Genomic DNA, 24,785 nt, shown 5'->3' on the forward strand with positions numbered 1-24,785 from the left:
TGAAGCAGGGTCTGCCTTGGGGGGAAGGTGTACTGGGTAGGGCTTCTCCATCCCTGGGGGAAAAGGCAAAGCAGATGCAGAGGCCAGGGGCTGGCCAACACTTTGGTTTAGAGATGCTGCCACCCCAGGTCTGGGAGAGGAGGGGAGAGGCTGGGGGCTAAGATCTCCCTCTCTGCACCTGGATCCCCTTGGCAGCCCGTGCCATTCTGTCTTTCTTTCTGCAGGAACATTGCCCTGAAGCTGCAGGACTGCTGGACAGCCAGGGCCCTGGAAAAGCCTGAATAGGATCAGTGCACCTTCGTCTTCCCCACACCAAGGTGTCAAGTCCACAGTATGAGGGAGGAAGGGCGAGGAGGCTGCAGCAGGGCCAGAGGGTCCTTGGTGGCCACCTTGTGGGACTGAGAACCAGAAAGCCAAAATTAGAACATTCTGGAAATCACAGGACTTGTTCTGTGCTGCCACCAGTTCCCCCTGTCCTGTGAAGAAGTTCATTTCTGCCCTGAGAAGCCTGCCATTGTGCTGCCAGCAGTGGTGGCTTCTTCTTTTTTTTTTTTTTTTTTTTTTTTTTTTTTTTGAGACGGAGTCTTGCTCTGTCACCCAGGCTGGAGTGCAGTGGTGTGACCTTGGCTCCCTGCAACCTCCACCTCCTGGGTTCAAGCAATTCTTCTGCCTCAGCCTGCTGAGTAGCTGGAGCTACAGGCGCCCACCACGCCCGGCTAATTTTTGTGTTTTTAGGAGATACGGGGTTTCACCATGTTGGTCAGGCTGGTCTCGAACTCCTGACCTCCTGATCCACCTGCCTCAGCCTCCAAAAGTGTTGGGATTACAGGCGTGAGCCACCACGCCCAGCTGAGCGGTGGCTTCTGTGTGGGAAGAAGGTCAGGGCTGAAGGACCCTGGGAGGATGCCCCACCCAACATGTCCTCTCTCATCACAGGGTAATGCCCATGTTAGCCCAGCCATTCTCACCTATCAGGGCTTTCAAAAGAATGGCTAAAGTAAGTTCTAACAACTTCACTTCTTTGCCAAGGCAAGCACCAATGCTCCTTTTGTGCCCTCTCTGGATACCCACGACCCAGGTCCCACAGGAAACCAAGCTCCTGAGGCAGCTGAAATTCAGTCGGGGGATTGGGGTCTGTGTACTTATCTACACCCCCCTTCATACCTACTTCTTCAAACTGTCCTCAACACTGAGAACACCTGTCCCTTGAATAGCCTCAGCAATTTAGATGGAAAAAAAAGCTGAAGCAGAAAGACTTTTTCCTTCTAAAATTGTGCCTTCTTGCTTGGGGGCCTACGCACGCAGACTTGAAAATAAACCAAGCTTGGGCCGGGTGCGGTGGCTCATGCCTGTAATCCCAGCACTTTGGGAGGCCGAGGCAGGCGGATCACAAGGTCAGGAGATCGAGACCATCCTGGCTAACACAGTGAAACCCCGTCTCTACTAAAAATACAGAAACAAAATTAGCCGGGTGTGGTGGCGGGTGCCTGTAGTCCCAGCTACTCTGAAGGCTGAGGCAGAAAAATGGCGTGAACCCGGGAGGTGGAGGTTGCAGTGAGCTGAGATCGCGCCACCGCACTCCAGCCTGGGGGAAAGAGCGAGACTCTGTCTCAAAAAAAAAAAAAAAAAGAAAGAAGAAAGAAAGAGAGGCCGGGCGCGGTGGCTCACGCCTGTAATCCCTGCACTTTGGGAGGCCGAGGCGGGCGGATCACGAGGTCAGGAGATCGAGACCATCCTGGCTAACACAGTGAAACCCCGTCTCTACTAAAATACAAAAAATTAGCCGGGCGCGGTGGCGGGCGCCTGTAGTCCCAGCTACTCGGAAGGCTGAGGCAGGAGAATGGCGTGAACCCGGGAGGTGGAGCTTGCAGTGAGCTGAGATCCGGCCACTGCACTCCAGCCTGGGCGACACAACGAGACTCTGTCTCAAAAAAAAAAAAAAAAAAAAAAAAAGAAAGAAAGAAAGAGAGAGAGAGGAGGGGAAGGAGGGAAGGAGGGAGGGAGGGAGGGAGGGAAGGAAGGAAGGGAGGGGGCCAAGCTGGAGGCTGAGGCAGGTGGATCATCTGAAGTCAGGAGTTTGAGACTAGCCTGATCAACAAGACAAAACCCTGTCTCTACTAAAACTACAAAAATTAGCCAGGCATGGTGGCAGGTGCCTGTAATCTCAGCTCCTCAGAGGGCTGAGGCAGGAGAATTGCTTGAACCTGGGAGGCAGAGGTTGCAGTGAGCCAAGATTCCGCCACTTCACTCCAGCCTGGGCAAAAGAGCGAAACTCTGTCTCAAAATAAATAAATAAACAAACCAAGCTGGAAGATTCAGTAGTGCTGACTCTCTGATATCCTTGCCCCCGCTGGGTGCCCGATGCATTTAAACTATACAGGTCAAACTCTTGGTTGAGCAACCCTAGCACCAGTGCCACGCCCCAAAGCAATGCAACCTCTTATTGAATGGTCACTCTCTATTTTATTTATTTATTTTTTTTTTTTTGAAAGAAAAAAAACTGGCCGGGCGCGGTGGCTCAAGCCTGTAATCCCAGCACTTTGGGAGGCCGAGGCGGGTGGATCACGAGGTCAGGAGATCGAGACTATCCTGGCTAACATGGTGAAACCCCGTCTCTACTAAAAATACAAAAAACTAGCCGGGCGTGGTGTCGGGCGCCTGTAGTCTCAGCTACTTGGGAGGCTGAGGCGGGAGAATGGCGTGAACCCGGGAGGCGGAGCTTGCAGTGAGCCGAGATCACGCCACTGCACTCCAGCCTGGGAGACACAGCGAGACTCCGTCTCAAAAAAAAAAAAAAAAAAAAAGAAAAAGAAAAAAACTACCTCGCCCAGCTAGTTTTTTGTATTTTTTTTAGTAGAGACGGGGTTTCACCGTGTTAGCCAGGCTGGTCTCGATCTCCTGACCTCATGATCTGCCCGTCTCAGCTTCCCAAAGTGCTGGGATTACAGGCTTGAGCCACCGTGCCCGGCCTGAATGATCACTCTCATTCAACAAATCATCCACACTGCCTTGTGGCAAAGTAGCAGGAGAATGGGACCTGGGACTGGTGAGTTTTGGCAGGGAATTGAAAGGGCTCTGTGGAGCGGAAGCCCGAAAGGTTGGGCCGTGCTTGTATCCAGCATTCTTTAGTACTCCAGTTTTTTCAAATTCTTCTCATCCTAGGTGAGGCCTTAGTGCACATCACACAGTGTGTTAGGCTTCCTCCAAAGTGGGTGGGGCCAAGGGAGTTCAGATGACTCCCCAGGCAGAACCCAAACCTGCAATCCTTTGTTTTCTAAGAAAACCACTTGGAAAGGTGAAGTCATCCAACCCGTTGTGGTAAGGAGGAGGGGAGCCCAGCCCAGCCTTCAGCATCAGGAAGTGGCTCTGCTGAGAAGTTGGAGATGGGTCTGAAAGTGGTGGCCGTGCTGCAGGTGGAGGACCAGGGTGACCCTCCCCACACCCACCCTCTGCAGAGTATGCATTTGAGACTGGAAGGAGGATGAGGACACCTTTTTCGCCTCCTTCACCTCCCAGTTCCTGAATGACCTCAACTCCATCCTGATCCACCGCTGTCACTGTCTCCCAAATAATTTCCTGGTCGCCGATGCCAGGATGGTCCCCACGCCGGGCCCTGGGACCAGTCTGCAGGCTGAGCAGGCGCCAGTGGAGGGAGGGGCATTGTTCTGAGATGGCGAGGGCTGAGGGGCAGGGCTGAGTGAGGAATGTGCTCTCTCCTGCTATTTTGCCAGGCGCCATGCATTGGCAGGCCCTCCTAGCACAGAAGCCATAGTGATATGTTGGTTGCCATGGTTTCTGAGGATGCTCTGCAGCTCATCTGAGTGCTCCCCAGAGCTGCTCCCATCCGTGGGCTACTGGAATGGGGTGTGTGGCGACCCCAGGAGGGTGCATTTTGTGCTGACTTCCAGCAGGGCACGCTTCTCTGGTTGATGCTTGGGCCTGGCCATAACAGAGTCACCTTCAATACTCGGGTGGGGGAAGAGGGGAGGTGCTTCTTTCTTTGGGACCAGAAAGTGGCTCTGAGTTGGAACACCCCACTGGCTGCAGAGAATGAAGTTCCTTTAAGTGAAATACTCCCAGGTTCATAATAACTCCCCCTTCCTCACCCAAGCCTGCTCGGCCCTCCTCCTCCTCCACTCCTCCCCTAAAGGGGCTCTGTACCTGGTGGACCACGCCATCCTCTCAGGCCTCTACCCCAGCATCAGTCATGGGAGGCCCTCGTTCATGACTGCACCCCTGATCCTGCTGCACCAGCATCCCAACGACAATGGGTCCTTGTTTCCCCTTGCCATTCTGGTGAGCAAGGCAGGGCCCTGGGGGGCTAGTGGGTGGGGTGGGGGAAGTCTTAGATCCTCGGAATAACTGAAAGGTTGCCTCCTCCCAATGCCACTGTGCCTGGTGACATCGCCTCTCCAATCCTACTCAGCCCCTCTCAAGTTTGTTTTTCTGTATTGTCCTCTTTGATTTATATCTTGATAGAAATGTTACGAAACTCAAGAGAACAAATTGCACCTTGACGGGGTGTCAGAATCGATTCTACTGAGTCACGCATCTTTGGCAGTTCAACCATGTTCCCAATAGTTAAAACCATAACCCCTTCGGGAGAGGTGTCCACACCCTCCCTTCCCATCCTTTCAGTCTGCCCCATACAACTGGGGATCTGGATGGCTGGACTGGTACAGGGAAGTCAGCCAACACAGTGCCTTGGGTAATTTCACCTCTCAAGATTATTCTCATCAACCTTGTCTTACTAATGAGGAACCTGAATCACAGAGAGGTTAATAAAGTTTCCCAAGGTCACACAGCTGGTAAAGAAGTTGACCGTGTGATTTTGTAGCAGGACGAGCGGCAGACAACCCCTCAGACACCAAGTTAAAGAAGGAAGGGTTTTATTCGGCCGGAACCATCGGCAAGACTCACATCTCAAAAAACGAGCTCCCCGAGTGAGCAATTCCTGTCCCTTTTAAGGGCTTACAACTCTAAGGGGGTGCACGTGAGAGGGACGTGATCGATTGAGCAAGCAGGGGGTACGTGACTGGGGGCTGCATGCACCGGCAATTAGAACGGAACAGAACAGGACAGGGATTTTCACAGTGCTTTTCCATACAATGTCTGGAATCTATAGATAACATAACCGATTAGGTCAGGGGTGGATCTTTAACTGCCAGGCCCAGGGTGTGATGCCGGGCTGTCTGCCTGTGGATTTCATTTCTGCCTTTTAGTTTTTACTTCTTCTTTCGTTCGAGGCTGAAATTGGGCATAAGACAATATGAGGGGTGGTCTCCTCCCTTATTCTGGCCCCATGGACATGAAGATGGGCTGCCCTTCCCCAGTGTCTGCCCAATGCCTACCCTCTCCTGTGCCCCCACTCCAGCTCACTCAGACACCCAGCCTAGACAGCCCCATCTTCCTGCCCAGTGACCCAGCTGAGGACTAGTTCCTGGACAAGACCTGGGTGTGACCCTCAAAGTTCCTGGTGCACAAGACGGTCACTCATCTACTTTGAACCCACTTTGTGCTGGAGCCTTTGCTTTGTCTATACTGCAGCAGCTGCCCATGAGCCACCCATTTTCAAGGCAGGGAGGAGCCCTCCTTTCAGTGCCCACAGCTGTGGGAGACCCGGGGCTACCTGATCTGACCTCTGACTCCGGCTTCCCCTTTCTTCTGCACCTTCTACATCAACATCCACCCAGCACTGGGCTCTTTGTACCAGGAAAGCTCATCCACCAGGTCAAGGCCCTGGAGGCCTGGGATCTTGTGGGGAGCACAGAGGGCCAGGGGAGGCCTGAGATTTGGTCCAGAGCCCCTGCTAGCAGCAGGAATGGGCTCTCTGCTCATTACAGGCAATGTCGTTGGGACAGGTGGGCTGCCTGGAGCTGATCAACAAAGGGCTGGCAGCTGCCGCCTACCACTCCCTGTACCTGTCCCTCCAGCTGGCTGACCTCAAGGTCCAGGACCTCGCCCACTACTACATTCCAGATCTGGGCAGCCATAGAGAGGTGACACTCCCCTGGGGCCTGAGGGCTCCAACCGTCTCACCCTCCCCTATACCCCTGTTGGTTTATTCAACCTTCCCCCAGCCTCCTGCCCAAACACACTGCTGTCTCCAAGCCCTTCCTGCTTACCCTTCATCCTTCCCAGCTGTGTGACCTTGGGCAAGTTATTTAACCTCTCTGTGCTGGTTTCTTCATCTGACAGTGAGGATTATAAGAGCACCTATGGTATAGCTTATTATTGTTATTAAATTCAAAACCCTAAGAACAAACCCCAGTGCACAGAAAGTGCTCTCTGAGATTAGCTATTAAGATTATTATGCGGCCGGGCGCGGTGGCTCATGCCTGTAATCCTAGCACTTTGGGAGGCCGAGACGGGTGAATCATGAGGTCAGGAGATCGAGACCATCCTGGCTAACACGGTGAAACCCCGTCTCTACTAAAAAAATGCAAAAAACTAGCCGGGCGCGGTGGCAGGTGCCTGTAGTCGCAGCTACTCGGGAGGCTGAGGCAGGAGAATGGTGTAAACCCGGGAGGCGGAGCTCGCAGTGAGCTGAGATCCGGCCACTGCACTCCAGCCTGGGCGACAGAGCGAGACTCCGTCTCAAAAAAAAAAAAAAAAAAAGATTATTATGCCAGGCACAGTGGCTCACGCCTGTAATCCCAGGACTTTGGGAGGCCAAGGTGGGAGGTGGGTGGATCTGAAGTTAGGAGTTCGAGACCAGCCTGGCCTATGTGGCGAAACCCCATCTCTACTAAAAATGCAAAAGTTAGCTGAGTGTAGTGGCGGGCGCCTGCAAACCCAGCTACTGGGGAGGCTGAAGCAGGAGAATCACTTGAACCCAGGAGGTGGAGGTTGCAGTGAGCAAGATTGTACCATTGCACTCCAGCCTAGGCAACAAGAGCAAAACTCCGTCTCAAAAAAAAAAAGAAAGATTATTATTTACCCCATAGATAAAGTCACTGTGTCTCCAGGTTTTTCCACGGAAACATTCCTCATAGGAGACTGCCTTGGGGCATAGCTGTGGCCTCCACGCCAATGGCCAGATCCTCTTAACATCTGGCCTCCTGCGGTTTCCCAGCTCCTGCCACCAGCCTGCATAATGACCTCCCACCAGCACTGAGATTGATGGCGGTGCCGCTGCCCATTAGCCACGAGTGGTGCCCAGTGGCTCGCCACATGCAATGCTGCATTCCCTGCAGCTCAGTCCCTTTAAAATCTGCCCCTACTTTCCATTCTTCCACCTCAGCACACACGGGGCCTAGGGAGATGAGGCACCCTAATTTCTCCCTCTCTCCCAATTCAAATTCTGCCCTGGCTACAAGCTCAACTCATGTCCCACCTCCCCCTTGAAGTCCTCAGGGACTCCCCCTATATGAACATCTGCAGCAGGAGCTCCTTCCTCAGCAGGGGGTCTGCACATCCTACAATGGCTGGGGATGGAGGGCCCTTTGGGAACCAGTGGAGGAAATGAACCCAGTCGGATGGTCCCAACGCAGATGGGCCTGGTGTCTCATCTTTGCCTGTGGTTTGGAATCCAAATGCCTGCAGGGCCAGTGAGCAGAGAAAAGCTAAGAAAGAAGAATGGGCGGGGACCGTGGCCGGGGGAACTCATGTTTGTCTGACAGGGACAGTGGTGACCCAGCTATCACTGTGACCAGATCTTCTGATTTTTCAGCAGAAACCAGACATCTTCTAATATTTAAATGTTGGCAAGTGATTCAACTTGAAAAACAAACAGAAAAACCTTGCCGGCTGATCGAAACACATCTGCAGATCAGTCACCGCCCTGGGGCCTCCGTTTGCACGCGGTGGTGAAGGCCTCTCGGTTTGATCTCGGCTCTGCAGTTCACTCTGTGGTTGGCCGTTTTCCTTCCCTGGCCTCAGTTTCCTCCTTTGTGGGCAGCAGGTCTCAGTGGCCCCTTCCAACCCACACCCCTGTGCAGTGTTAGCTCCCAAGTGTTAGTCACCATGTATTCCCGACCCCCCAGCTTTGGGACCAATATTGTTAACATCTACTGCCCGGATGACACTGCAGTGAGCAGGGACTCGGAGCTCCAGGCCTGGGTCACGGAGATCTTCCGGGAGGGTTTTCAAAGCCAGATGCTCTCAGAGGTGCTGTCCACTGCCCTAGGGCAGCAGCCTCTTGGGTCTCAGCTCTGTCTCTCTACCCTACTCCCATCGAGGGGTCCCTTCCACCCTGGGCCACTGTGCTGGGCTCATCTGCTGTTTCACTATGATCATCTTCACCTGCTCAGCCCAACATGCTGCCATCAACAGCGGCCAGGTGAGCCAGTGCCAACCCGGGGGACAAGCAGGGTCGCGGGAGGAACAGCCCTAGCAGCACTGGCAGCTCTGTACTGAGTTTGCGGGGGTCGCTCTGAATTCAGTACCTGGATCCCCAGTATTCCTATCATCCAGTGGCTTGCCCTGCCCACCGCCAAGGACCAGACGGAACTAGCAGCCTCACTCCCTGAGGTCAGTGCCACACACCGCACCCTGGTGCTCCTGTGGGGGGTCAGCCATGGAACCAAGGACACCATAAGCAAGGCCCAGGTGGGGATGGCTGGGGTCTCAGCTTCTAGAGAGTGGGTACATTGAGGAAGGGATCTTGGGGACAATGGCTACCAGAAGGGTGCACTTAGCAGGCTAGGCTCCTAGGTGGCAGGGCTTGCAGCCGCTAGGTTGCTGGTGGGTGTGGCTTAGGGTGTTGTGGATTCCTAGTAGGTGGAGCTAAGAGCGGTCTGGGCTTCAGAATGAGCCGGGCTTGGAGTGGTCTGGGTTTCTTGCGGCCCGCAGTCTTTTGTCTAGGTGGGCGGGTGGTTTATGTTTCAAGTTGGATGGTCTGGAGTGGTCCGGGACCCCTAGGTGGGCTGGGCTTGGGTGGACTAAGTTCCCTGGTAAGGAGACTTAAGATGGAACAGAATCTCTGTGGGCTGAAAATGCAGCCTGCCAAGGTCCCAGCCTTTCCTTCTCCCAGCCTGGACACCTACCCAGAGGAGCACTGCACCGAGAAGGCCCCGCGGCGGAGCATCGCCGCCTTACAGAGCCGCTTGGCCCAGATGTGGGCGGAAGTCCTGGAGTGGAACCGGGGCCTGGCGCTGCCCTACTCCTACTGGATCCCGCGGCCGCAGAGAACGGAATCGCGGTGAGAGCGCGCGGCGCGCACAGCCTGCACCCGCACCCCGCCGCGCCAGCCCTGCCGCCAGCGCCCGAGTAACTTGCCGCGCGCACTCACAGCCAGACCCAGGAAAAGGAAGGTTTTTTGGTTGGTTTTTGGTTTTTGAGGTTTTTATGTTTTGTTTTGTTTTTTGAAAATGGGAGGGCACAGGATGGGGAGAGGAGAGAGGGGAAGGGCGCTCCTAAATAGAAATGCTGTTCTCAATCAGCACCGGGTCCAGGTAGTAGTAGGGGATGGGGAGGCACTTGTTGCGCTGGCGGATGTCGTGTGAGATCTGGTTCAGGCGCTGGCGGAATGCCTCTATGCTCCTCCGCGGGGCCTCCTCCACGAAGTGAATGTCCGGGAAGTGTCCCAGGGGCCGCTGCGGGCAGAGAGCTGGACAGCTGGAACCAGGGCCGGCCAGGACCCCCTCCTCCTGCCGGTGGCCCTGGCCCCTCCACCCTTTGGCTTCAGTGGTCTCTCACTCCCTGCTCCCCCCTCGACGCCTCCAGTTATCCTCCCCCCTCCCCAGCTCCTGGCCCCCTCCCTGTGCTCAGAGTCCCCCATCCCGTCTCGCACCCTGTCGTCAGGCTCACGGCTGAGAGTCCAGAGCACCAGCAGTGTGATGCACGTGGTCTTCACATCCGGCAACGTGTCCATGAAGGTCTCCAGAGTGGTCAGCCCCTTAGCCTGAATCGGTGGATTCCTCATGGACGCTGGGAAGTTGGGCATCCAGGCGGTGAACTCCATCTGGAAGTGGGGTAGAGGCTCGGGTCTGGGTGGAAGGGTACCCCGGGAAGAAGAGTACCGTGGAAGCTTCCTTCCGCCACGCCCTGACCATCTGCCCTACAGTCGCTGCCTTGGACTCCCCGCCCTTGGCGCTGAGGCTGGGCTGGGTTGGTTAGACTGGGGCTGGGGCTGAGAGTTGGGGCTGAGGCTTGGTTTCCGTTGGGACTGGAGTTGAAGCTGGAACTTGGGCTGAGACAAGTTGAGGCTGGACCAGGGATTATGGCTGAGGCTGGGTTTGAGGTTGGGGCACGGACTAAATTTGGGAGGTCTGGGCCTGGGGCTGGCCTGAGCTGGTGAGAGCACCGGTACCTGGCCTGTGTTGACAGCAGCGTGCTTGGCAGAGCAGGTGAAGATTACTATGGTGACATATCGAATCAGCTCAGGCACGGTTCTCAAGCACCTGGGGAAACCTGAGCGGCGGGGGAAAAGCCCAGGCGGCGTCAGTCCTGCCCTGGCACTGGCTGCCCGGCAGAGGGCGCCACCATGCCCCGCTCTCCCCGTTTTGCAAAAGCTTCAAGCTGCCGCATCCGTACCCTCATCCTGACTGCGTGACCCTCCTGTGGCAGAAACCCCATCTCCCCTAATCCAGATCATGAGGTTAGGGATAGAGGGCTGCAGGCCCTGGCCAAAAGTCCTCCAGGGCTGCTTCTGGCCCCTGCCTAACCTGTGACCCTCAGATCTCTCTTCCAGTTTCCCTGGGGGTGCCTCTCTGGTCCCAGGCCTGGGGATGTTGGGAGAGGCAGCAGGCTTTCCTGGGTTCCTTCATTCCTTCGGAAGAGTCCTGCCCCGAATCAACCCAGCCCCCGCCCTCCACTCCCTCCCATCACCTCCTTCCAGACTCTGCCCAATCCAGATGGATTTCTCAGTCCCACACTTCTTCCCTACCAAGCTGCTGGCTTCTCTTTCCTGTTGTCCCAATGTGAACCTCAGGTTGCTTCTCTTTCCTGTTGTCCCGTGTGTCCCGGCTGCCATGGTGATCGCAGGTTCCAAAAGTCCCACATATTCAAACCAGACCCATCATCTTCCTCCCTAACCGCTCCTCCTTTTAGCCCCCAGCTCAAGGGACGACATACATCATTTATCCAGCTGCAAAGGCCTGAAACGTGGAGTCGCCCTCGGCCCCTCCCTCCAAACCCAAACCATCACCCAGTCCTGTCATTTCCAGCTCTGGAATTCTCTGTGGTGTCCCCACAGCCCTCACCCTAGTCAGGTCCCCAGTCTTCCCTCCTGGACACCATGGCAGCTTCCCTAACTGTCTCATGACTGCCAGTGCAGCCTGATATTCTAGCATACAAGCCTAATCTCCTCGCAAAACCCTCGATAGCTCCCACTGGCCCTTAACCAGGCTGTGCAGCCTGGCCGCTGCCACAGCCTCAGCCTTAGCCCATTGGGAACCTCCCCATGTCCCACCCTAAGCTCTAGTTGCAGAGAACGTGATTGCAGTAAGCAGCTCCTGGAATTCCCTATGCTCCTTCTGGCTTTCTGGACTTTCCACATGCTGCTTCCATGCGGAACTCTCCATCCCCATCCTCCGTCATCTTGAGGCTGACCTCTCCATCCTGCAGATCTTAGCTAGATGTTAGCCAAGAAGTTAGATTTCAGCTAGATCTTAGCCTGCTGCTCCCACCCTATCTTCTCTCCACTACCCCTTCCCAAGGTGGGTTAGGCGCCTTCCCTGGGCTTCCCCACAACTTTCTTTAGGGAAATACCTGCTACCCCCAACTATGAACTCCTTGAAGGCAGGCACCCTCACCACCTGCCTTTTTCCCTTTTGCCTCCTCAATAATCGGCCCAGTATTGCATTGTGGATGCTCACTGGATATTTGTTGAATGTGTACCCAGGTGGCGGGACCTCAGGGCGCTTTCACCCCTCTCTTGGAGCTGCCAGCTCCCTCCTGCCAGCTCCCTCCTGCCAGCTCCCTGGCCTCCTGCCCTTTCCTGTTGGAGCTCATACCCCATTTCACAGTCCGCAAAGATTTGTTTCTGGGGTGGGGCTGGGACCCCTCCAGGTCTCTGCAGAGATGACCCACAGCCCCTAATCTCAGACAGGGACCCATTGCCAGCCATGTTTTCTTCCCCAGCCTCTCTGAGATGCCACTGCTCCAGGGACCGGAGAAGAGCCTGTCAAAATCCTAGGGCAGCAGTTTGGTCTCCTTCAGTCCACAATAAAATATGTTCTGATCCAGCCCAGGAGGGCCCCAGCAGACCTGCCTGGGGGCTGCCCCTCAGCCCCAGCTCCCCCTGATTGCCCAGGTGTCCAGGCCCATACCTGAGCTCTCCCGCCCTAGGAGACACTCTTTAAATATCTCCTGCACCCAGGACTGCAATTCCAGGTCACCCTCCACAGCTGCGTCACTCGGGTAATAATAGGTGATGATCTCCGTCACGTACCTGACCAGGGGACAGGGCCTCAGTTTGGATCCTCCTCCCCTCCCACTCCTCAGCCAGGCTTCTCCCACCTCCCCCAGGATGCCCTGACCTCAGTTGGCCCCAGAGCTTCCCCAGGCCTGTGGGAGGGCAAGTCCTGTGGGGCAGAACTGGAGAGGATGGCTTGGCAAGGCCAGAGCACTCCCTTGTAAGGTATGGGCAAGGCCTACAGGCAGCTCAGATCCCAGAAGGGGTCTGGCCAGCAGAGGTGGGCTGGGGAACCAAGCAAGGAAGGGGCCTGCTAGGCTGAGGGTGTAGGTGTGATGGACACACAGACCCCAGGCCCCTTCCCCAAGGCCAAGCCCCTGGATGGCACCAGACCCACACTCAGGTCTCTAGAATTTCCCCACACCCTCTCCAACATCCCAAGGTGTCCACCCTGAGAGCCACCCACTGCTGTCCCGAGCTCACCTCTCCAGTGCATTCCACACCGCCAAGCTGTCATCACGGTAATAATATCCAGGCAGGTCCTGGACCCCACGCTCCACAAAGTCATTGGGGAGGTAGAGGCTGTCATAGGTGAGCTCTGACAGAGCCCGTACCATCACCTCAGCAAAGCCCTCCACGCCCAGGGACATGCCCTGTGAGGGAGGAGGCAGATCCTGGAGCTGGATGGGCATCCCTGGCACCCCCCTCAGGTCCTCTAGGATCCCCGTAAGTGCCCCTGTAACCCCCGACCCAGCCCACCCCACCTCCGGGAACTCTCCTGCTCCAGGCCAGCACACCAGCCCTGCCTCTGCTCCTTTCTTGAGAGGAGAACCCACTTCATCCAGTTCCCTCCCTTCACGCCCCCTCACGAAAAGGCAAGTGGGAAGTCCTGCTCTTTGTCTAACTGCAAAGGCCAGAGGAAAGCAAATGTCTCGTTGGGGTTGGGGGCGGAAGTCTTACCTTGGCGGAGAGCCCCCCCTCGTTGAGAAGAACAGCCCGGCCAATGCTGTTGATCTGGACGGTGTATCGGGTGTGGGGGATGAGGAGCTGTGGGGAGAGCGAGGAGGATGAAGAGAGAGGGCTGAAGTGGCCCCCAAAGGAGCTCAGCCCCCTACTTCTGCAATATCAGATCCACTCACTCTGGGAAGTCCCCATGCCAAGCCCTCTCTTGTGGTCCCCAGATACCCCCCCAGGCTGACTGGAGTCTCTCTGACTGCGCAGTGGGCCTGGGGGCTTTCCGAGGCCAGGTGAGGGTCATGATGCCTGGGGGAGGCCCCTTCGCCCAAGCCCGTACCTTGTAGAGGGGGTGGCACATGGGCAGGTTCCTCAGCAAGGCTAGGCAGAAGGCTTCCGCAATAAGGTGGGTCTCCAGCAGGTGGGAGATGGCCTCGTGGCTGTAGAACTCCGCATAGCGCACCCACGTCTTGGCTAGCAGCCAGTCCCACTCAGAATCACTGGGCAGGAAGATGGGGCAATCCGGCCCGGGGGTCTGGCTGAGCTAGGGGTGATGGAAGAGAAAGGACTAGGTGAGGGCAGAGACCCACACGCATAAAGGGCCCACTGCAGGAAAGAGGCAGAAGGGAGTCTGAGAAGGTGAAAACACGCCGCAACTCTGGTCGCACTGGTCCCCTGAGCGCCCCGGGCCTTTCCTCCCTCCCCACATTTGATCTTGCCATTCCCTCTGCTCGACTGCAGTAGCTTCCTCTTGCCCCGCCTCTACCTGGTAGCTCCCACTTACTGTTCAAGAACCATCTCACAAGCTGCCTCCTCCGGCAAGACTTCCTTACTTCAACCACACCTCCACCACATTCAGGTGTGCAGGTTGTGCACTGCACAAGGATTCCTAGCCCCTCAGGGGGCAGGCAGATCACTGAAATCAGCCTACATTTTTCCATTAAGGAACCAGCAGCATCAGGCTCTGGGGCTCTGGCCCATCCACCCAGAGGGAGCCTCTTTCTAACTTGCGCATGACCCTTGGGGGGACCCCTGGGAAGGAAACACCTAGTTGCTTCCTCTGCCAGACCAGATTCCCAAGGCAGAGGCTAAGTCTAATTATCTCAGTATTTCCAGTAGGGACCTGACCCCCTTCAGGGATTGGTTTTCCAGGTGGATGGATGGATGAAGTCAAAGAGACAAGCACACTGCACAGACACATATACACGCACCCACTCACAGATGCACACACACAGGGGCATACAAGTACAGCCGGCCCTCTGTATCCATGGGTTCCACACCGGTGGATTCCACCAACAATCTATGGAAAATATTCTGGGAAAAAAGTGTCTCTAGTGAATGTGTACAGACTTTTTTCCTTGTCATTCCCTGAACAATACGGCATAACAACTATCTACATAGCATTTACATTGTATTGTATCGAGTACTATAAGTAATCCAGAAAGGATTTATTTTATTTTATTTTTTTGAGACAGAGTCTTGCTCTGTCACCCAGGTTGGAGGGCACTGGCACGATCTCCACTCACTGCAACCTCCACCTCCTAGGTTCAAGAGATTCTCCTGCCTCAGCCTCCCGAATATTACAGGTGCCCCCCCCACCATGCCCAGCTAATTTTTGTAGTTTTAGTAAAGATGGGGCTTCCCCTTGTTGGCCAGGCTGGTCTTGAACTCCTGACCTCAGGTAATCTGCCCACCTCAGCCTCCCAAAGTGCTGGGATTACAGGCGTGAGCCACCACGCCCAGCCTAGAGAGGATTTAAAATACACAAGATGGCCGGGCGAGGTGGCTCACACCTGTAGTCCCAGCACTTTGGGAGGCCGAGGCGGGAGAATCGCTTGAGCCCAGGAGTGCAACATGGAAGAAAGCGTAGCGCTCCTTGTGTACACGCAGCAGCAAGAGCTCACCCAGCTCCGCTGAGCAGCGCACCGTGTACTTCTGCACCTGAGGGGACCAAGACAGCAAGCAGGTGAGAGGCAGGGAACTGCCAAGGCGGTCCTTGCGCCTTGCAAGGTGCATCTCCACCTAAGCCTATTGGGGCATACAAACCTGAGCTGCTCCCAGGCCCTACTGGGCTTTTGTATGAATTAGAAAAATATGCCCGGGCCAGACGCGGTGGCTCACGCCTGTGATCCCAACACACAAGAAGATGTGTGTAAGTCATATGTAAATATTGGGACATTTTATATAAGAAACTTGAGCATCTGCAGATTTTGGCATCCCAGGGAGGTCCTGAAACCACTCTCTCAAGGATACCAAGAGACGGCTGAATACACACAGGGTCCACATGCTCACATAAGCGCGCGCGCACTCGGAGGAACATTCGCGCACACAGAGGCTCAGCGGCAGCGCCGCCTACAGCCTAGGCACCTGGATGGCGATGGGCATCATCTTGCCCTCGGGTCCGAAGTGCAGCAGGCAGAGTGGGGCGCAGTGGTGCTGCTTCCGGCCGCTGAGCTCCACGGTGGGGATGCCCTCCATGATGCGATAGTCGGCCAGGTAAATGTTCCCCTTCTGGAGGGGAGCCGCGATGGGTGGCAAGTAGGCACCTACACGGGGCACCCGTGACCCGAGCCGCAGGTGCAGAAGGCGCTGGCGACCAGGGGCAGGGGTGGGACGGAGACAGGGACGCGGGGTGCGGGCGTGGTTGGGACTGGCGCGGGCGCCGCAGGTGGGGAGAGACGGCGATGCCCGCGAGGGAGGCCAGGACGGGGGCCGGGGTCTCCGCCGGAGCAGGCCTCACCTCCAGCTCCGCTTGCAAGCATGTTCCCTCGCCCAGGAGCGGAGCCACCATGTCGTCTGTGACGGGGAACTTGTCTGGGATCCGCGTGCAGCGGCGAATCAAGCCGGGATTGACGCCGTTGAGGTACTGGTACCCAAAGAAGGTGTCCTCTGCCCAGTGCTCGGCCACGTACTCTGCGAGAACGGCGCGAGGGCGTCACAAGGCGTCCCGACCCCCCTCGGGGACGGAGAGGCATGGGACAGAAGAAGACCATGGGCACCGAGAGGACTCGGGGAGGAAAACGAAGCCCCCAGCCTCGCGTTGAGCGGCGGGAGGAGCCCGGGGCGACGTTTTCCAAGAAGCCGCCAGAGGGCGCGCGCGCGCGCCTCGCTGCCTCTCAGGTCCCACTGCCCCCATGTAGGGGGCCTGCCTAGCACGCTGGAGACCACCTGACTCCCTCTGCTGGATCTGGACGCCCCATTCCATACCGGAGACGACAGATTTCTTCCCAGGGAAAATTTTCCTAATGTCCTTCAGCCTCTTCCACGAATGTTTGCAGTCCAACAGGCCGCGGACTTTGAAAGCCAGTGCCCTAGAAGATGGCATTCCAGGGAGAGGCCGTCAGAGGGGTCTGCCAAGGGTCGGCTGGGGTGGGTGGCGGGTGGCGGGTGGCGGGTGGCGGGTGGCGGGGCCGCCCCACCCACTTAGGTCTCTGGGTCTCAGAGTCTGTGCGTCGCAAAGTCTCTGGGTCCCATGTCTCAAGATCTTTACATCTCTAGGTCTCTGGGATCATCTCTCGGGTTTTCTGGGTCTGCGTTTCAGCTCCCTCTGGCTTCCTGGCCATTCCAACCTCTGGGGTTGTCTTGGAGGCCGCCAGGGTCGGGGGAGAGGAACAGTCCTTGCAGGAGCCCTGTTCTCCCGTCACTCATACACACTCACATGGGCCCCAGGCGGACAAAGAAGGAGGCTGTCTTGAGGAAGGAGTAGCGGAGATTTAAGTTCAGGAACTTGGTGGCCTTAAAGTTGATGAGAATTGGGAATCCCGGAATATAGCCATTCCACCTGTGGGGAGAAGCGCAGGGCAGCTGGGATCCAAGGGGCGGGGAGGAGGCAGGCGTCCAGGGGAAAGCCATGGGAGGGGCCCAGCACAGCTTCGGGTCCTTACTCAGGCCGGTTGGGGTTGCGATGCCTCCGGACCGGAGGGCGGTAACTGGGAATGTGCACATAGTTGGGTAAGCCAGGAAGAAAGACTCGCCAGCTGCAAGGGAAACCGAGATGTGACCCTCATGCCCGTACACCACCCCAGGGCAAAGGGCCAGAGCCATCACTGCCCCCCACCTCCCTGGACCCCTGCCACCCGCCCCCTCACTGGTAGAAGTCCTGCTTGGCTCTGATCTCCTCTCTTCTGTGCTCCAGGAGGATAGGGAGTGAGTCATCTGCTGTTGTCTTTCCTGTAGGGAGACCAACGAGGGGACTCAAGGGCTGACCCTTGCCCCTGCCCACCCCTGCCTACTTCCGGAAGCAAGAGTACAGCTTCTGTGCCCCAGGTCGGCTCTGGGGGTTGCCCATGACCAAGGAGTGGGAAGGCTTACCTTGGGAGAATGAAGGAGTGCCCCGTCCCAAAATCTCAGATAAAAGGATCATGGACCCACACTCTTTCCTCTTGCTCTACCCTCAAGCTGAGCTCTGCTGCTGCAAAAAGTCCCTCCTCTAGACCCACTGAAATATTTTTTTATTTCTATAAATTCATGGAGCACAAGAGCAATTTGGTTACATGCACAGATTTCATAGCGGCCAAGTTAGGGCTTTAGGATACCCATCACCCAAATAATGTATATTGTACCCGTTAAGTAATTTCTCATCATCCACCCCCTTCCATCCTCTCACCCTTCAGAGTCTCCATTGTCTATTATTTTGCTATGTCCATGTGTACACATTTTTTTTTTTTTTTTGAGACGGGGTTTCATTCTTGTCGCCCAGCCTGGAATGCAATGGCACGATCTCAGCTCACTGCAACCTCTGCCTCCTGGGTTCAAGAGATTCTGCTGCCTCAGTGTCCCAAGTAGCTGAGATTACAGGCGCCTGCCACCACACCCAGCTACTTTTTTTATTTTTAGTAGAGACGCAGTTTCGCCATGTTGTCCAGGCTGGTCTCCAACTCCTGAGCTCAGGTCATCTGCCCGCCTCTGCCTCCCAAAGTGCTGGGATTATAGGCGTGAGCCACTGCGCCTGGCCCATGTGTACACATTTTTTAACACCCATTTATGGGTGAGAACATTTGGTATTTGACTTTCTGGTCTGGCTTGTTTCACTTAAGATAATGACTTCCGGTTCTATCCATGTTGCCGCAAATGACATGATTTCATTTTTTTCCTGACTGAATAGTATTCCACTGTGTATATATACCCCATTTTCTTTATCCAGTCATCCATTGGGGCACTTAGGGTAATTCCATATCTTTGCTAGTGTGAATAGTGCCACGATAAATAAGGCATCTTTTTGATATGTTGATTTCTTTTCCTTTGAGTAGATACCACTGAAATATTAAGAACTGACAGTTGTTTAGCACTTACTAGGTCCTAGGTGTTGGGAAAAGTGCTTGTGGGGTTCCTGTATAAACTGGCCATAAAAATATTGGACACGGCCTGGCATGGTGGCTCATGCCTGTAATCCCAGCACTCTGGGAGGCTGAGGTGGGCGGATCACGAGGTCAGGAGATCGAGACCATCCTGGTTAACATGGTGAAACCCCTTCTCTACTAAAAATACAAAAAAAATTAGCCGGGCGTGGTAGCGGGCGCCTGTAGTCCCAGCTACTCGGGAGGCTGAGGCAGGAGAATGGCGTGAACCCGGGAGGCGGAGCTTGCAGTGAGCCGAGATGGCGCCACTGCACTCTAGCCTGGGCGACACAGTGAGACTATGTCTCAAAAAAAAAAAAAAAAAATGGGACACTAAGTTGTGGAAAGTCACAAAAAGCCTCTAAGGAGGAAAGCGTTATTGCCATTATGTTCCCATGCTCTGAGCACAACTTATCTATAAGCTCTCTTATCTGTAAACACTGTGTTGAAGGAGAAAGACACTCCTTTGAAACACAGGAATGTGGACAGACGTGCAGGCTCCTAGTTAAGCCCACTCCCACTAGCTGCTGTCCGATAAGTTAAAGATACGCTGTTTGAACACAAAGGAGATTCACTTAAACCGCTATTGCTATAGATTACGCCTATGACGTACTGCCTCCCTTTCACTGTTTCGCCCTGAACATCTGCTTCTTAGGTCTAAGTGATTGTACTCAATAAATAGTGTGGAGACCAGAACTCTGGTCCTTTTGCAGCCTCCATTTTGCAACTGGCCCCCTGGCCCCCACTCTTTATGCACTCTTAACCTGTCTCTTCTCATTCCTTCATTGCCACCAGATGTTGAGTACCCTACGGGTGGTGTTGAAGCTGGTCCCCAACACCAGGCACTTTATAGACACTTTACTTTTATTAATCTAAGCCTAAGAAGTACCCTATGAGACAGGTGACTATTACTATAGGCTCCTGACCCCTTCTCTACAACCCCAAAGTACAGAAAGCTGTGGAAATCAAGTTTGTTTGTCTGTTTGACTGTTCCACAACAAATTCATTGGTTGACAGAATCTGCTGTGAATCTCCCTGAGGCTATATACAATCTTTATTTAACTCATTCAGTGTAACTATTCATAGTTGTTGCTGGGAAGTGTTAGTATATTTGATTGGGGTGCCCTGTGGTAGATATAGCACATAATATAAGGGGTATGTGTGTGATATAGATTTATAGATGAAAATATGTATATGTACATATACATATTTTATATAAACATACACATGTGTACAGATACATGTGTGTGTAGCTTCTCAATAAAATCTGAATTTCAAAACACCCCTGGAGTCAACAGTTTCAGCTAAAGGACTGTATCACCATGCCCATTTTACAAAGAGAAACAGCCGCTATTACATATTACCTGGGGACAAGGCTGGATTTGCACCGTGGCAGGCTGCTTCTGACCACCAACAGTTGTTAAGCCTTTTAAAACTCTATTCAGGCCAGGTGCAGTGGTTCATGCCTGTAATCCCAGCACTTTGGGAGGCTGAGGCAGATGGATCATGAGGTCAGGAGTTGAAGACCAGCCTGACCAACATGGTGAAACCCCATCTCTACTAAAAATACAAAAATTAGCCAGGCATAGTGGTGCACACCTGTAATCCCAGCTACTCAGGAGGCTGAGGCAGAAAAATCGCTTGAACCCAGGAGGCGGAGGTTGCAGTGAGCCGAGATCGCACTCCAACCTGGTGACAGAGCGAGACTCCATCCCAAAAAAAGAAAAAAAACTCCATTCAGATGTCATCTTACTGGATTATCACATCCACCCTATGAAGTAGGTTCTGTTGTTATCTCCATTTTACAGATGAGGGCACCAAGGCTTAGAAGAATTTGGAAATGTGGCAAGGTGTGGTGGTTCACGCCTGTAATCCTAGCACTTTGGGAGGCCAAGGCGGGTGGATCACAAGATCAGGAGATCGAGACCATCCTGGCTAACACGGTGAAAACCCGTCTCTACTAAAAATACAAAAAATTAGCTGGGTGTGGTGGCACTCGCCTGTAGTCCCAGCTACTCAGGAGGCTGAGGCAGGAGAATCACTTGAACCTGGAAGGCGGAGGTTGCAGTGAGCCAAGATCTTGCCACTGCACTCCAGGGCGACAGAGTGCGACTCCATCTCAAAAAAAAAAAAAAGAAGAAGTAGAATTTGGAAATGTGCCCAAATGCCAAATGTCCAGCTAGTCGGTGGAAGAACTGAGACCCGAGTCCAGGTCCGTCTTTCTCCAGCACCCTGGCTGGTGGTCCCCAGACTGGCCTGTGCCTACCGCTGCAGCCCATCATTTCCTCTCAAGGCCCTCACCTCACCACCCGCTCCCTCTTCCACCTGCCTCAGCTCATATTGTATTCTGGATGAACGGCGCTCCCTGGAGTTATGCAACCCAGAGACCCAGCTCGTTTTCATCCCCAGGGCGGGAGCCTCACTCCTTTGAGGGCCCTATGGGTGACTCAAGTCTCCCTGTCCTGTTGCGTGGCAGCGGCCCCACCCAACCCCATTCCTGCCTGGCCACCAGCATCACCCAGCCTGTCCCCTGCTTCCATGTCACCCAGACCTGTCACTGCAGTAAGATGCTCTGTGTCCCCAGTGAGACCCTCCCCTTGGCATGCTCACCATCTCCCAGGCTTTCTTTGCCTCTCTTTTCCCCAACTCAGGGCCTGTTCCCCACTCCTGGGGGAAGATTCCAGCACAGGGCAATGAGAAACGGAAGAGAGGTAGTCAGCCTCAGGGAGGATAGGGCTTCAGGCCCTGGGTGTCCTCAGCTCTGCCTTTCCCTCCTACTCGCCTCAAGGGAAGCCAACAGACACTCAGGTGGTAGAACTGGGGGATAACAGAGGACAGGCCTCCAGTCCCCATGTAGCACCACAAATTAGGAACCTGACCCCGGCCCACCACACAAGGGACTCTGGCAGGGGTGGGTGCAAGGAGCTCAGCCACTCAGGTCCTGTGTCTCTCCCATGGGAGTAACCAAGCAACTGGAAAAACCGCTGGGCAGCCTTAGCCAGCCTTAACCTTGGAGAAACCTTGACAGTCTATCTGAATAACAGGGCCTCTATTGGATAGATCCTTACTGGATTAAGGGGGGCCTTTTGGAGTAACAGTTCATCCTGTTAGAGAAATGTGGTGTCCTATTGGGAAAATAGGGAGTCCTTTGGAGCAACAGAACATCCCATTAGTCTAAAAAATGCTCAGTTAGAAAACCAGGGCTCACGCCTATAATGCCAGCACTTTGGGAGGCTGAGGCAAGCAGATCACCTGAGGTCAGGAGTTCGAGACCAGCCTGGCCAACATGGTGAAATCCCATCTCTACTAAAAATGCAAAAATCAGTCGGGCATGGTGGTGCACGCCTGTAGTCCCAGCCACTCAGGAGGCTGAGGCAGGAGAATCGCTTGAACCCGGGAGGTCGAGGTTGCAGTGAGCCGAGATTGTGCCATTATACTCCAGCCTGGGCAACAAGAGTGAAACCCCATCTCAAAAAAAGAAAGCCAGGGCATCATAATTATAAGACCACATTACCATGGAGACCTGTTGAACTCAAAGGGCTTCTAAATGGGATACAAGGTGCTGGTTGGAATCATGGGGCATCCTGTGATAGTAACAGAATCCTGCTGGAGTAACAGGGAGTCTTTTTGGAGCGCATATGATTGGCATATAAATAGGCCTCCTGTGAGAGTCCTGAGCCTGTACTTAGCATCACAAGGGGTCTTTTTAGAGTGGCCAGGCATCTTGTAGGAGTCAGGGAGGACTGGAGACATAGCGGGGAGCGCACTCTGGGAATGCTGTCTGCTGCCAGATGGGGATGCTGAGGGGAGCCACTGGGCCTCAGACACCTCTGTTCCTCTGGTCTGCAGCCCCAAGCTGAGCCCAGAGTAGCAGCACTGACTGAGGGAAATGTGTGACAGTGGCAGGAGAGCCCAGGAGTCCCTGGTGGGGCTGGGCCCCTCCTGGCTTGATGGGAGCCTGGGTGCCATGCCAGGGTAGCAGACTGGAGCGCGAGGCCTCACGGCCATAGAATGGAGCAGGGTGATGAGGGCTCACCTGTGGCCTCCCGGAGTGCCAGGGTCTCGTAGCCATCCATCCACTGGTAGGCGGGGAAGTGGTAGATACGGCCATTGGGGGCACAGATCTGCACGTAGTTACAGTACCAAGGGTCCTTGGGGAAGAAGGAGTAGCGCTCTTTGTGCAGGCGGATGATGATGAGCTCTCCCAGATCCTGCGGGCACTGCACGGTGTACTGGTCCACCTAGGCAGGATGAGGGGCTGGCTGAGTGGGCAGGACTTCACCCTGACTCCCAGGCCGCCCACCCCTCTGGCCTCTCACCCAGGCCCTGCTCATGCTGCGCAACGTTCACCTCCCTGGACTGACAGAGAGACAGGATTTTGACCTGATCGTTGAGCTTCCTTCTGACTCCTCCAACCTGGGGGTCTCCTACTGAGTCCCTCTACCTAGGGCTGCGTAGAACTCCAGCCCCTCCTTCTCTCCATCCCCAGCTCCTGTCTTCTCCCACTCCCCTCTCCAGGCACCTAAAGTTACAGGAACTTTCAGACCCCTGGGGACTTGGGTACCACTCTGCAGTTTTTGAGTGGGGAGAGGTCCAGCCAGCCCTTTCTCCCATTCATCAATGAAGATGCAGATATTCAGAATGGCCACATAGATAGAGTGACCTATTAAGGTCGCATAGCAGCAGGTGGCTGGGCCTGACTCAAAATCAGGTCTGAGGGCCCACAAAGCATGCCTTCCACTAGACAGGCTGGTCTGATGCCATTGTAAATCACAGAGAATCCAATCAAATGTGAAACAGTTAGGAGGCAGCTGAGTTAGGAAGAGTGAGTGAGAATGGAAGACAGAGGGATGCAGGAGAGGGGGTAAGACAGAAACGGGAGGAGAGCGGAGGGGAAGGAAAGCAGGTGGAAAGGACTGAGAAAAGAGGGGATGCAGGATAGGCAGAGACAGGGAGAGAGGGCTGAGGAAGAGGGAGAGAGAAGAAAAGGATGGGGAAGGAAATGAGGAATGCCTGAAAGGGTTAGAGATGAGGGAGCAGGATGGAGAAGGATGGCCCAGAGATCTGGGACATGGGCGAGGGCTGGAAGCCAGCTCTGGACAAGGCGTCTAGAGCCACCTGGGGAGCCCACTGTCTTTAGAGCTGTGCCCTGGCTCTCCAGCCTCTCCTGGCCAAGCTCAGCTCACCTGGCTCTCCCTGCGCACCTTCGCCTCTCCCGGGACCACAAAGACACACACACACACACACACACACACTCACACTTACTGCCCCAGTTGCAAAGTCTCTCCCAAAGTGGTTCAGCAGCTGCTTATGACTCTCTCCTTGCGTCCCCACAATGGTCAGTGAGATGGAGTCCAGTGTTCCCGACAAAAGGTCGGTGCCTGTGGCCACCCTGACTTTGTAGGTGGCCATGGCTGCTCTTCAGGAGGCAAGAGGGGCACTCAGTCCCAGACACCGTGGAGGGGCCACACGAAGGCCCAAGGCAGGCAAGAGAAGCCAGGCACAGAGTGGAGTGGACAGGGCTGGCTTCCGAGGTGGAGTGGTAAGGTGGCGAGGTGGGGTGACTGGGCCTGCCGGCCAAATCCTGGAAAAGCTGCTGCCCTTGGCGGCCGGGGTGCGTGCTGGGCAGGCCCGGGCGGGGCCCAGCTGGTGGCAGGTGAGCTGGTGTCTGGGCTCCAAGCCTTCTGGGAGCTGGCAGAGAGGAAGAGCAGGCAGGGCCCTGGGCCTGCCTCTGAAAGGGCGGATGGAAGATGCCTTGGATGAAGGCGCCTTCAGGGTGGGGGAGCCAGTCCAGCCTGAGCCAGGGCCCTAGGGAAGTTGCGGGAGGGGACAGGGTGGGGCCCCCAGATCTTTATCAGACTAATAAGCTCCTTCCTCCTGCCAGTCCCCATTGGCTGCAGTGTCGGGCACCCCTGCTAAGCAGGGCCATGGGCAGTGAGTGACTTGCATTGGTTCTGAGGCTCCTGGTGGGCGGGGGAGGGGAGGAGGAGGGTACTAATTCGCTGCACAGCTGGCTGGCCGCCAGACCATTCCTCTCTGGGAAATGGGGCAGGTAGTGGCCGCAGTGAGAAAGCTGGCCCGTCCTTCTGCCCCAGGGCCCAGAGTCTGTGACAGGAAGGGTGGGAGGTGTTGAAGCTAGGGCTCAGGGACCACATGGATGCAGAAAGGCCTGAAGACGCTGCAGGGAGGGATGATCA

At 55.2% G+C, this 24,785-nt stretch overlaps 1 protein-coding gene across 1 annotated transcript; it reads right to left on the bottom strand.

The window, feature by feature from the left end:
• Positions 1 to 9,273: 9,273 nt before the first annotated feature.
• Positions 9,274 to 24,027, bottom strand: LOC105473874 (arachidonate 12-lipoxygenase, 12R type). The gene is made up of 15 exons (XM_011728025.2): positions 23,854 to 24,027; positions 22,625 to 22,829; positions 17,341 to 17,422; positions 17,137 to 17,229; positions 16,911 to 17,033; positions 16,460 to 16,563; positions 15,993 to 16,165; positions 15,620 to 15,763; positions 13,593 to 13,796; positions 13,259 to 13,345; positions 12,782 to 12,951; positions 12,213 to 12,334; positions 10,253 to 10,353; positions 9,734 to 9,904; positions 9,274 to 9,536 (listed from the first exon to the last, which is right to left on the bottom strand). The coding sequence occupies exons 1-15, from the start codon at positions 23,998 to 24,000 to the stop codon at positions 9,357 to 9,359; spliced, it is 2,106 nt and encodes a 701-aa protein (XP_011726327.2). The 5' UTR covers positions 24,001 to 24,027; the 3' UTR covers positions 9,274 to 9,356.
• Between the last annotated feature and the right edge of the window lie 758 nt (positions 24,028 to 24,785).

This window comes from Macaca nemestrina, chromosome 17 (assembly GCF_043159975.1).
Source record: "Macaca nemestrina isolate mMacNem1 chromosome 17, mMacNem.hap1, whole genome shotgun sequence".
Taxonomy (NCBI): domain Eukaryota; kingdom Metazoa; phylum Chordata; class Mammalia; order Primates; family Cercopithecidae; genus Macaca; species Macaca nemestrina.